Source organism: Nerophis ophidion, linkage group LG21, assembly GCF_033978795.1.
Source record: "Nerophis ophidion isolate RoL-2023_Sa linkage group LG21, RoL_Noph_v1.0, whole genome shotgun sequence".
Taxonomy (NCBI): domain Eukaryota; kingdom Metazoa; phylum Chordata; class Actinopteri; order Syngnathiformes; family Syngnathidae; genus Nerophis; species Nerophis ophidion.
The window spans coordinates 3,448,818-3,461,357 of record NC_084631.1 but is presented as its reverse complement, the minus strand read 5'-3'; the positions used below and the strand labels follow the sequence as shown (position 1 = coordinate 3,461,357).

Here is a 12,540-nt window from a genome sequence, read left to right as displayed (position 1 = left end):
CACCTTAAAGGGTCTGTTTGAACAAATTTGCCAGAGACTGATGGACTTTCATCAAAAAAAGATAGTTAATATAAAATTCTGAATGACATTCATTTGCTTTCTTTCCCTTTGCCAAGTTCCTATAATCTGTTGCATTCTTTGGCAAGTTACAACTTTGGAACATTGGTACAACACAGTGGCCAATTAGACTGAGATACCGACTGAAAACAAGTAATTGGACGTTGTTACCTCATCGCACTCTTCCACGTCAGGGCTGTGGAGGCCAAAAGTGCTCCTGGATATATTCTCTTCTTTCTTCTTTTTCTTCTTTTTCAGAAGGCCGAAGGAAAAGGTGGCAAACCTTTTGGGCTTACTGAGATCTGTCTCGGAGTAGCTCAATTCTTGGGTCTGTGGGATAGGAATAAACAAACGGACACATTAATGCCAACCCTTATCTGTTTTATTTTTAATATAGTCTGACTGATAATGTGTTAAGGAGCTCATGCAAATAGTAACAAAGGAATTCTGGAAAATCCTGGATTTATTTTTAACTTGGGAACAACAGTAGTTTGAATTTCCAAGATGGTGGAATGTGTTGAAGGTGAAATGGTATGAATAGGTTGCAAAATGTGGAAATGGTGAAAGTTTGAAAAATGGCCAATTCATATTAAATGGGAAAAAATGTCCCCGAAAACTGTGAATTCTGGGAAATCTATGAATTTTTGGAATATTTCAAGGGAAAACCCGCCATTCCCGAATAGGTTGAACAATTTGAAGTTGAGACGGTTTGAATCGGATGAAAAATGCGGAAGGTAGAGCACACCAAAATCTGGAAAAAGATGAAGTTGAAGTTTATTAAATAGATGAATTCTGGTGTAGAAAACCATATTGTCGTCTAACGTAGCAGAATAAGGTAATCAAACAACTTAGCTTACAAGTTTTTCGGAACCCGAGCAGTCTCTCGGCTTGTTATACTTTAGGTTGAAAGCATAAATACAGGTTACCAGCCTCCCCATGGCATACTTGCCAACCCTCCCGATTTTACCAGGAGACTCCCGAATTTCAGTGCCCCTCCCGAAAATCTCCCGGGGCAACCATTCTCCCGATTTCCACCCGGACAACAATATTGGGGGCGTGCCTTAAAGGCAGGGCCTTTAACCTCCTCTACTGTACATCCTGTCGCCACGCCCGCTTTTTCCTCCACACAAATAGCGTGCCGGCCAAGTCACATCATATATGCAGATTTTAAATACACATAACTAAATGCCAGGCATACTTGGTCAACGGCCATACAGGTCACACTGAGGGTAGCCGTATAAACAACTTTATCACTGGTACACCACACTGTGAACCCACACCAAACAAGAATGGCAAACACATTTCGGCAGAACATCCGCACCGTAACACAACATAAACACAACAGAACAAATACCCAGAACCCCTTGCAGCACTAAGTCTTCCTGGACGCTAGAATATACACCCCCCCGCTACCACTAAACCCCGCCCCCCACCTCATAACTCAAACCTTCCGCCCCCATCTCCCGAATGGCGATATGCGTAGAAACTGCTAGTGAATCCAAGTACTGGAAAATCGTGGAATTTTTTTTTAATTTCCAAGATGGTGGAATGTGTTGAAGGTGGAATGGTATGAAAAGGTTGACAAATGTGGAAATGGTGAAACTTTTAAAAATGGCCAATTAATTTTAAATGGGGAAAAAAGTCCCAGAAAATCGGGAATTAACGGGAAATCTGGGATTTTTTTTTTTAGAATTGTTGAATTAGACCAATTCTAAAAAAAAATAGTTAATGTTGCTAGCATTGACTTATAGCTCAGGCCTGGGCAATTATTTTGCCTTGGAGGAGGGCCAAAATTTAGAGAAAAAATGTGTCTGGGGGCCAGTATATCTATTTTTAGGAACACTAATACAAAACCTCTCAATAATGTCTGAATGCTAAAAATGTTATGACAGACCGCCTCAAAAAACGGAATGGAATTTCAATTTTTTTTACTGAATGAGACACCCAGAATGTACATGGAAATAATGAATGTGGGATTTACAATATTAACTATGAAGGATAAAACACTGAATATTGACAACCATTGCTAGAGACCGACATAACTTTGTTTTTCCAACAATGGGAACAAAGAGAGTGAGTGATTAGGAGAAGAAATGGTTGATATTCATTGTATCAAACCAAATAAAAAATAATCAAGAAACTTGACCGAGCATGTCGCTGACTTGGTGAAGCTCGGTTGGTAGAGTGGCCGTGCCAGCAACTTGAGGGTTGCAGGTTCGATCCCCGCTTCCGCCATCCTAGTCACTGCCGTTGTGTCCTTGGGCAAGACACTCTACCCACCTGCTCCCAGTGCCACCCACACTGCTTTAAATGTAAAAATTAGATATTGGGTTTCACTATGTAAAGGGCTTTGAATCACTAGAGAAAAAGCGCTATATAAATATAATTTTACTTCAGTTGGAATGCGGGTCCGCACCATACTGAAGCAGAATGAGTTGGTAATGGCAGTCAAGGACATTAAAGGCCAGTAACGTGGTGGGAGCGTAGCTGGACTCTCTGGCGGTGGTGTCAGAGAGGAGAAGTCTAGCAAAACTCATAAACATTACGGACAACACACCCCCACCCAGTACACTCGGACCTTGTGGAGAGAATGAGCACGTTCAGTGGAAGGCTCAGACTCCCAAAATGTAACACGGAACGACACAGGAGGTCCTTCATACCGACAGCCATCAGACTGTATAATACATAAGTTCCTTGACTGCACTTAAATGTAGAATATATTTATATTATTCATATATTATATATACAATATATATAATATATGTCATATATTATTTATTACTATTATTGCTTATTGTGAGCGAACTGTGGTGCTGAATTTCCGCCAGGGATCAATAAAGAACATTCTGTTCTATTCTATTCTATTCTAAAGGCCTACTGAAAGCCACTACTAGCGACCACGCAGTCTGATAGTTTATATATCAATGATGAAATATTAACATTGCAACACATGCCAATACGGCCGCTTTAGTTTACTAAATTACAATTTTAAATTTCCCGCGGAGTTTCTTGTTGAAAACGTCGCGGAATGATGACGCGTGTTTGTGACGTTATTGGTTGGAGGCGACATATTAGCCCAGCACCACAAAGTCGTCTCTTTTCATCGCATAATTACACAGTAATTTGGACATCTGTGTTGCTGAATCTTTTGCAATTTGTTCAATTAATAATGGAGACGTCAAAGAAGAATGCTGTTGGTGGAAAAACGGTGTATTGCAGCTGCCTTTAGCACCGAGACACAGCCGATGTTTCTTTGTTGTGTAGCTTTAACACAGAGCGGTCAAGCGAACATGTTTCTCTACGTCAACCAGCAAGTTTTTGGATGGGAAAATTGTGATATTAAGTCGGCTCTTACCGGAGACTTGAGTGGATTATGCGAACTCCTCCTGTAGCTGTCAAAAAGGCAGCTGTGATCTTGGCTCCGGCTTCTCTCAGAGACACTGGCGTTCACCGTAGCCCTCCGACTTTCAGGTATGACTTTATAATCTCACTAAAACACTATTCACACAATAAGCATCCATCCATCCATCCATCTTCTTCCGCTTATCCGAGGTCGGGTCGCGGGGGCAACAGCCTAAGCAGGGAAACCCAGACTTCCCTCTCTCCAGCCACTTCGTCTAGCTCTTCCCGGGGGATCCCGAGGCGTTCCCAGGCCAGCCGGGAGACATAGTCTTCCCAACGTGTCCTGGGTCTTCCCCGTGGCCTCCTACCGGTTGGACGTGCCCTAAACACCTCCCTAGGGAGGCGTTCGGGTGGCATCCTGACCAGATGCCCGAACCACCTCATCTGGCTCCTCTCCATGTGGAGGAGCAGCGGCTTTACTTTGAGTTCCTCCCGGATGGCAGAGCTTCTCACCCTATCTCTAAGGGAGAGACCCAAACTCATTTGGGCCGCTTGTACCCGTGATCTTATCCTTTCGGTCATGACCCAAAGCTCATGACCATAGGTGAGGATGGGAACGTAGATCGACCGGTAAATTGAGAGCTTTGCCTTCCGGCTCAGCTCCTTCTTCACCACAACGGATCGGTACAACGTTCGCATTACCGAAGACGCCGCACCGATCCGGCTGTCGATTTCACGATCCACTCTTCCCTCACTCGTGAACAAGACACCTAGGTACTTGAACTCCTCCACTTGGGGCAGGGTCTCCTCCCAAACCCGGAGATGGCACTCCACCCTTTTCCGGGCGAGATCCATGGACTCGGACTTGGAGGTGCTGATTCTCATTCCGGTCGCTTCACACTCGGCTGCAAACCGATCCAGTGAGAGCTGAAGATCCCGGTCAGATGAAGCCACTAGGACCACATCATCTGCAAAAAGCAGATAATGGATTTTCCAAAATTATCCTAGTAAATGTGTCTAATAACATCTGAATCGCTCACACTGCCGTCGCCTTTTTTTTTTTATTGTGCTTCACTCTAACTTTCCTCATCCACGAATCTTTCATCCTCGCTCAAATTAATGGGGAACTCGTCGCTTTCTCGGTCCGAATCGCTCTGGCTGCTGGTGGCCATGATTGTAAACAACGTTCAGATGTGAGGAGCTCCACAACCCGTGACGTCACGCGCACATCGTCTGCTACTTCCGGTACAGGCAAGGCTTTTTTATTAGCGACCAAAAGTTGGGAACTTTAGATGTTCTCTACTAAATCCTTTCAGCAAAAATATGGCAATATGGCGAAATGATCAAGTATGACACATAGAATGGACCTGCTATCCCCGTTTGAATAAGAAAATGTCATCAGTAGGCCTTTAAATAATATCCCAAAAGTGACCATTTATCCATGAAAATATGGAAAAACTGCTGTTTGACGGAGAAGGAGCTGGAAGGAGATACCGCCAAAAAGTTAAAGTACCAATAATAGTCACACGTACGCACTAGGTGTGGTGAAATTACCCTCTGCATTCAACCCATCCCTTTGTTACCGCCTGGGAGGCGAGGGGAGCAGTGAGCAGCAGCGGTGGCCGCGCCCGGGAATCCTTTTTGTCGATTTAACCCCCAATACCCCACCCCTGATGCTGAGTGCCAAGCAGGGATGCAACAGGTCCCATTTTTATAGTCTTAAGTATGACTCGGCCGGGGTTTGAACTCACGACCTACCGATCTCAGGGCAGACACTCTAACCCAGTCCACTCTCCAAGGTGATAACTATCATTATATTAATTCATAAAACTACTCTAATCGTTTGTAGTACATTCGATTGTACCGTTTTTCAGCCAATATTTCTTCTTTGAAGTCCCATTCGGTCAGAACATACCCAACATTTGTATCGATTGATTGATTGAAACTGGGTTAGCATTGGTTGCTATCAGTACTCTCCGAGTTTATCGCAAGACTTCAATCGAGACTCCCTTCCAGTGAAAAGCACGAGTATCTTACATAACCCGAGCCATTCGAAGCGCAACTCTTATTAGATTTTTACACAACAAAAATGAGTTGACCGTCTTCATTCCAAGCACTTCACGCTGCTCCACCCTCAACAAAGACTAAAGGAACATGATCTCTTAAAAACCAGCAGCAAAACGTTTAGGAAATGTTGTATCTTAATTAATTATTCCACCCAACTTTTACTCAGTATCTACAAACAATAACGATTACAAGGATGGTGTGCAGTCTAGAATTTAACTCAGGTATGCTATCCTCCCACTTAAATAGGTTCTATTAACGGGCGCCATTGTGGCTCGTGAGCATGTGCTTCCTGTCTTGGCCTAGACACTGTTGGGCCATTTAATTACAGTTTTACTCATTCGTTTATGTCAGGGGTCGGCAACCCGCGGCTCTTTATATGAAAAATATATGAAAAATGGAAATGATGAGGGGGAAAAACACATATTTTTTGTTTTAATTTGGTGCACTAACATCATTTGGTTTATTTTTTTGTTTACATATGTAGCATCATTTACAAAGATACAAAGAATTGCTATTGTGAACTCTAGTGGACACATTTAGAACAACAGTTTCTTTCATTCAAAAACTTCCGCTCATTTTTACCCATGGGCCGGGTAAAACCAGTTCAAGGGCCTGATCCGGCCTGAGGGCCCGCATGTTTGACATCCCTGCTTTAAACAATTTAATAGTGATGCAATTTAGTTATTTTATTGTACTTATGCAAAAAAAAATACAAAAAGCTAATCTGTTTTATTTTGGTTTCTGTAGGAGGACAAACATGACACAAACCTCCCTAATTGCTATAAAGCACACTGTTTATATTAAACATGCTTCACTGTTTCGAGTATTTGGCAAGCGCCGTTTTGTCCTACTAATTTTGGCGGTCTTTGAACTCACCGTAGTTTGTTTACATGCATAACTTTCTCCGACTTTCTAAGACGTGATTTATTCCACTTCTTTTTCTGTCTCATTTTGTCCACCAAACTTATAATGTTGTGCATGAATGCACAAAGGTGAGTTTTGTTGATGTTATTGACTTATGTCATGGGTGTCAAACTCTGGCCCGCGGGCCAAATTTGGCCCTTGAGGCAATATCAAATCAACATTAGAGCTGGCCTGCCGGTACTATACAGCGTCTGCCGCTGTAACACTGCATTCACCGCTTAAACTCATACTTGCCAACCCTCCCGATTTTCCAACCATTCTCCCGAATTTATCCAGATTTCTACCCGGACAACAATATTGGGGGGCGTGCCTAAAAGGCTCTGCCTTTAGCGTTGTCTACAATATGTCGTCACGTCCGCTTTTCCTCCATACAAACAGCGTGCCGGCCAAGTCACATAATATATGCGACTTATACACACACTTAAGTGAATGCCAGTATACTTGCTCAACAGCCATACAGGTCAGACTGAAGGTGGCCGTATGAACAACTTTAACATTGTTACAAATATGCGCCGCAATGTGAACCCACACCATACAAGAATGACAAACACATTTCGGGAGAACATCCGAACCGTAACACAACATAGACACAACAGAAGAAATACCCACAACCCCTTGCAGCACTAACTCTTCCGGGACACTACAATATGCACCCCAACCTCACCCATCTCATTGTTATTTTATTTTAAGATTTATTAGCCTGTGGAAAAATGTAATGTTGATATTTACCTCAGAAGGCTGCAAATAGAAAAGAGGCATTAAATGTTTTATTTAAATTGTATTTATTTTACCATTGATGTTTTTTTGGAAAGTTGATTTTGCACTATTAAGTTATATAAGTATTGCTTGTTCCATATTCAGTGTTAAAGCAAATCAGTGTAGCAAACTGAGCAATAATTAACAATTTATTCATGCACTTTCTGTTGCTACTTCAAGGTTTAAATGTTTGATTTATTCATTATTGTTATTTTATTTTCAAATGTATTATTAGCCTGTGGAAAAAGTTAATTTTGATATTTACCTCAGAAGGCCGCAAATAGAAAAAAGGCACTCAATTTTTATTTAAATTTTATTTGATATGCCATTGATATTTTTTATTATTATCATTATTATTTGAAACTGGATTTTGCATGTCACTTTAAAGTTATATAAGCCTTGCTTGTTCAATATTTAATGCAAAACTTGTTTGGGTCCCTATTAAAAGGTTCATTTGTTCAACCTTTGTTCAGTTTTACATTTCGGCCCACTCTGTATTTGAGTTTGACACCCCTGAATTATGTAGAGTGCTAATCAGACATATTAGGTCACTGCATGACTGCAAGCTAATCCATGCTAACATGCTATTTAGGCTAGCTGTATGTACATATTGCATCCTTATGCCTCATTTGTAGCTATATTTGAGCTCATTTAGTGTCCTTTAAGTCCTCATAATTCAATTTATATCTCATGACACTATCTGTATGTAATATGGTTTTTTATTTTTTGCAACTCCAGACAAATTTGTTTTTGTATTTTTGGTCCAATATGGCTCTTTCAACTTTTTGGGTTGCCGACCCCTGGTTTATGTCATACGTAAAACTGTCTTTTTCTACAGGAGCAGGAAAAAAATAAAAACAATTGAATTGCTTGCAAGGTTAGGTAGGACAGGGTAACGTTTCTTTAAACCTGGGGTGTCAAACTCATTTTAGATGGGGGGGCCACATGGAAAAAATCTACACCTAAGTGGGCCGGACTGGTGAAATCACAGCACGATAACTTACAGATAAAGACAACTTCAGATTGTTTTCTTTGTTCAAACATAGAACAAGCAAAAAGTTCTATTTTGGTTTCATCTGACCACATGACATTCTCCCAATCCTCTGCTATATCATCCATGTATCCATTTTGGTATAAACTCAACTTGTTGTGTTTGGAGGAAGAAGAATACTGAGTTGCATCCCAAGAACACCATACCTACTGTGAAGCATGGGGGTGGAAACATCCTGCTTTGGGGCTGTTTTTCTGCTAAGGGGACAGGACGATTGATCCGTGTTAAGGAAAGAATGAATGGGGCCATGTATCCTGAGATTTGGAGCCAAAACCTCCTTCCATCAGTGAGAGCTTTGAATACTTATTTTTCAGCATAATTTACAAATAAATTATTTAAAATTCCTACAATGTGAATTGTTTTTCCACATTCTGTCTCTCACAGTTGAAGTGTACCTATGATGAAAATTACAGACCTCTGTCATCATTTTAAGAGGGAGAACTTGAAATCGTGAAAAAGGAAGAAGATTAAGAGCTATTCAGTAGGATTTAAAGGGGAACATTATCAGCAGACCTATGTAAGCGTCAATATATACCTTGATGGTGCAGAAAAAAGACCATTAATTTTTTTAACCGATTTCCGAACTCTAAATGAGTGAATTTTGGCGAATTAAACGCCTTTCTGTTTATCGGGCTGGAGGCGATGACATCAGAATGTGACGTCGCCGAGGTAACACACCCACCATTTTCATTTTCAACACATTACAAACACCGGGTCTCAGCTCTGTTATTTGCCGTTTTTTTGACTATTTTTTGGAACCTTGGAGACATCATGCCTGGTGGGTGTGTTGTCGGAGGGTGTAACAACACTAACAGGGAGGGATTCAAGTTGCACCACTGGCCCGAAGATGCCAAAGTGTCTGCCGCCAGACCCCCATTGAATGTGCCGGAGTGTCTCCACATTTTACCGGCGATGACAGACATGGGACAGAGATGTATGGATAAGCTGCAGATGCATTTGCAACGATAAAGTCAATGAAATCACAAAGGTGAGTTTTGTTGATGTTGACTTATGTGCTAATCAGTCTACCCCAGTGCAGCTGTGGCTACAGATGTAGCTTACCACCACCAGGTGTGAATGAATGATGGGTTCCCACTTCTCTGTGAGCGCTTTGAGTATAACAATAGAAAAGCGCCATATAAATCTAATCCATTATTTTTACTATATTTGGTCGCAGCGTGACTGCCAGCTAATCGATGCTATGCTAATCAATGCTAACATGCTATTTACCGGCGGTGCTAAAGCAGACATGGCACAGAGATATATGGATAACCTGCAGATGCATTTGCAACGATATTACGTTTCCTTCCACCCACATTTAATGCGAAACAAACACTTACCAATCGACGGATTTAAGTTGCTCCATTATCACAAAATGCGAAAGTCCTGATCGTTTGGTCCGCACATTTTACCGGCGATGCTAACGCAGCTATTCGGCCATGCTATGGCTATGAATAGCGTCAATAGCTTCAGTTTGTTCTTCAATACTTTCATACTCCAACCATCTGTTTCAATACATGCGTAATCTGTTGAATCGCTTAAGCCGCTGAAATAAGAGTCTGAATCCGAGCTAATGTCGCTATATCTTGCTGTGGTATTCGCCATTGTTTGTGTGTATTGGCAGCACTGTGTGACGTCACAGGAAAAAGAACAGTGTCTTGGCACTTTAAAGCTTTTTTTTAGAGATATTCCGGGACCGGTAACATTTTGAAAAAAACTTCACAAAATACAACAAGCCCCTGGGAACTGATTTTTATTGTTTTTAACCCTTTTGAAATTGTGATAATGTTCCCCTTTAAGGTCCAGGCTTACATTGCACTCAAATTTCTACTGCATGCCTTTGGTAAGTTCCAGAGTGAGAAGCGGTTTTAAAGTAATAAGCACATGCTTACTTTTACCGCATGCCTTTGATAAGTGCAGGAGTGGGAAGAGGTTTTAAATTAATTAACGCCCCGGCGGCAATTCAAGGAAATACGGTAATTGGAAACTCAAGAGAGCCATGCTAGTATGTTCTTTGCAAACTTTTGACCACCACTATATATCTATATAAAGCTTTTCAGTTTTTGCGGCTACAGACGGATTAGTTTTTTTGTATTTTTCGTCCGATATGGACGTTTTGAGTTGTCAACCCTCGTATTTACCATGGAAGCAGTAGAAATCGGACTAATGCGATAATTCTGCTGAGTACTTCTGGATGTTTCGCTGAGCCCTGATGACAGCAGCTTGTCACCTGTCCACGAGGCGTGTCAGCCCAAATTCTTCCTCCTGTGACGGATACGTCACCAAGTACTGAATGAACGCCGAGACAACAATCAAAGTGCACTTAGAGTTTATGCACATATTTTGAAGCCAGTTTGTGAAATAGAAAGCAACAACTCAACAGCGTACGGAATTAAGCTCAATTAAATTGCAACACACCTTTATAAAAAAAATACATTTATGTCTTTAATTTTCTCTTTAGATCAGTCGGCAGTCAATCACAACAAAATGACTGCTTACTTTTTTTTTGTTACTTTTTAATGATGCTCCTGGATTACTCGATGCAGTTCTACTCTCATTTATTTGCATTACTGTTACGCTGCTATGTGGTAAAGCAAGATTGTTTGCAAATGGGTTTTGGCACAAAGGTACAAAAGCCTAACAGGAAGAGTCAAAAAAGATCATGGTGATTTCGGGGGGAACAGGTTTCTGATTGACATGGAGTAAACAAACATGACTCGCACATTAACAAGGATTATTTTTTTTTACAAACCCTGTTTCCATACGAGTTGGGAAATTGTGTTAGATGTAAATATTCAGTTGAATGCACTACAAAGACAAGATATTTGATGTTCAAACTCATAAACATTATTTTCTTTTGCAAATAATAAGCAACTTAGAATTTCATGGCTGCAACACGTGCCCAAGTAGTTGGGAAAGGGCATGTTCACCACTTTGTTACATCACCTTTTATTTTAACAACACTCAAAAAACGTTTGGGAACTGAGGAAAGTAATTGTTGAAGCTTTGAAAGTGGAATTTTTTCCCATACTTGTTTTATGTAGAGCTTTAATCAATCAACATATTTTACGCTTCATAATGCGCCACGCATTTTTGATGGGAGACCTGTCTGGACTGCAGGCGGGCCAGGAAAGTACCCGCACTCTTTTACTACGAAACCATGCTGTTGTAACACTTGGCTTGGCATTGTCTTGCTGAAATAAGCAGGGGCGTCCATGATAACGTTGCTTGGATGACGACATATGTTGCTCCAAAACCTGTGTGGACCTTTCAGCATTAATGGTGTCTTCACAGATGTGTAAGTTACCCATGCCTTGGGCACTAATACACCCCTATACCATCACAGATGCTGGCTTTTCAACTTTGCGCCTATAACAATCCGGATGGTTATTTTCCTCTTTGTCCCGGGGGACACCACGTCCGCAGTTTCTAAATATAATTTGAAATGTGGACTTGTCAGACCACAGAACACCTTTCCACTTTAAATCAGTCCATCTCAGATGAGCTCGGGCCCATCAAAGCCAGCGGCGTTCCTTGGTCTTGTTTATAAATGGGTTTTGCTTTGCATAGTAGAGTTTTAACTTGGACTTACAGATGTAGTGACCAACTGTAGTTACTGACAGTGGTTTTATGAAGTGTTCCTGAGCCCATGTGGTGATATCCTTTACACACTGATGTCGGTTTTTGATGCAGTCCTGCCTGACGGATCAAAAGTCCGTAATATAATCGCTTACGTGCAGTGATTTCTCCAGATTCTCTGAACTTTTTGATGATTTTACGGACCGTAGATGGTAAAATCCCTAAATTCCTTGCAATAGCTCGTTGAGAAATGTTGTTCTAAAACTGTTCGACAATTTGCTTACAAAGTGGTGACCCTCACCCCATCCTTGTTTGTGAATGACTGAGCATTTTTTGGGAAGCTGCTTTTATAGCCAATCATGGCACCCACCTGTTCCCAATTAGCCTGCACACCTGTGGGATGTTCCAAATAAGTGTTTGATGAGCGTTCCTCAACTTTATCAGTATTTATTGCCACCTTTCCCAACTTCTTTGTCACATGTTGCTGGCATCAAATTCTAAAGTTAATGATTATTTGCCAAAAAAAAAAAAAAGTTTATGAGTTTGAACATCAAATATGTTGTCTTTGTAGCATATTCAACTGAAAATGGGTTGAAAAGGATTTGCAAATCATTGTATTCTGTTTATATTTACATCTAACACAATTTCCCAACTCACATGGAAACAGGGTTTGTACAATTGACTTTTTATTCAGGCTGACTGTTACTGTAGGTCAGGGGTGTCCAAAGTGCGGCCCGGGGGTAATTTTCTAACGGCCTTTAGCA

General features: G+C 41.1%; 1 protein-coding gene across 1 annotated transcript in view; it reads right to left on the bottom strand.

Moving 5' to 3' along the window:
- Nucleotides 1-12,540, bottom strand: part of LOC133539587 (uncharacterized) — a 198,440-nt gene that overhangs the window by 122,665 nt on the left and 63,235 nt on the right. The window contains exon 3 of the mRNA XM_061881608.1: nucleotides 229-387. Within this exon, the coding sequence (XP_061737592.1) occupies nucleotides 229-387 (159 nt within the window). The remainder of the gene's footprint in view (nucleotides 1-228; nucleotides 388-12,540) is intronic.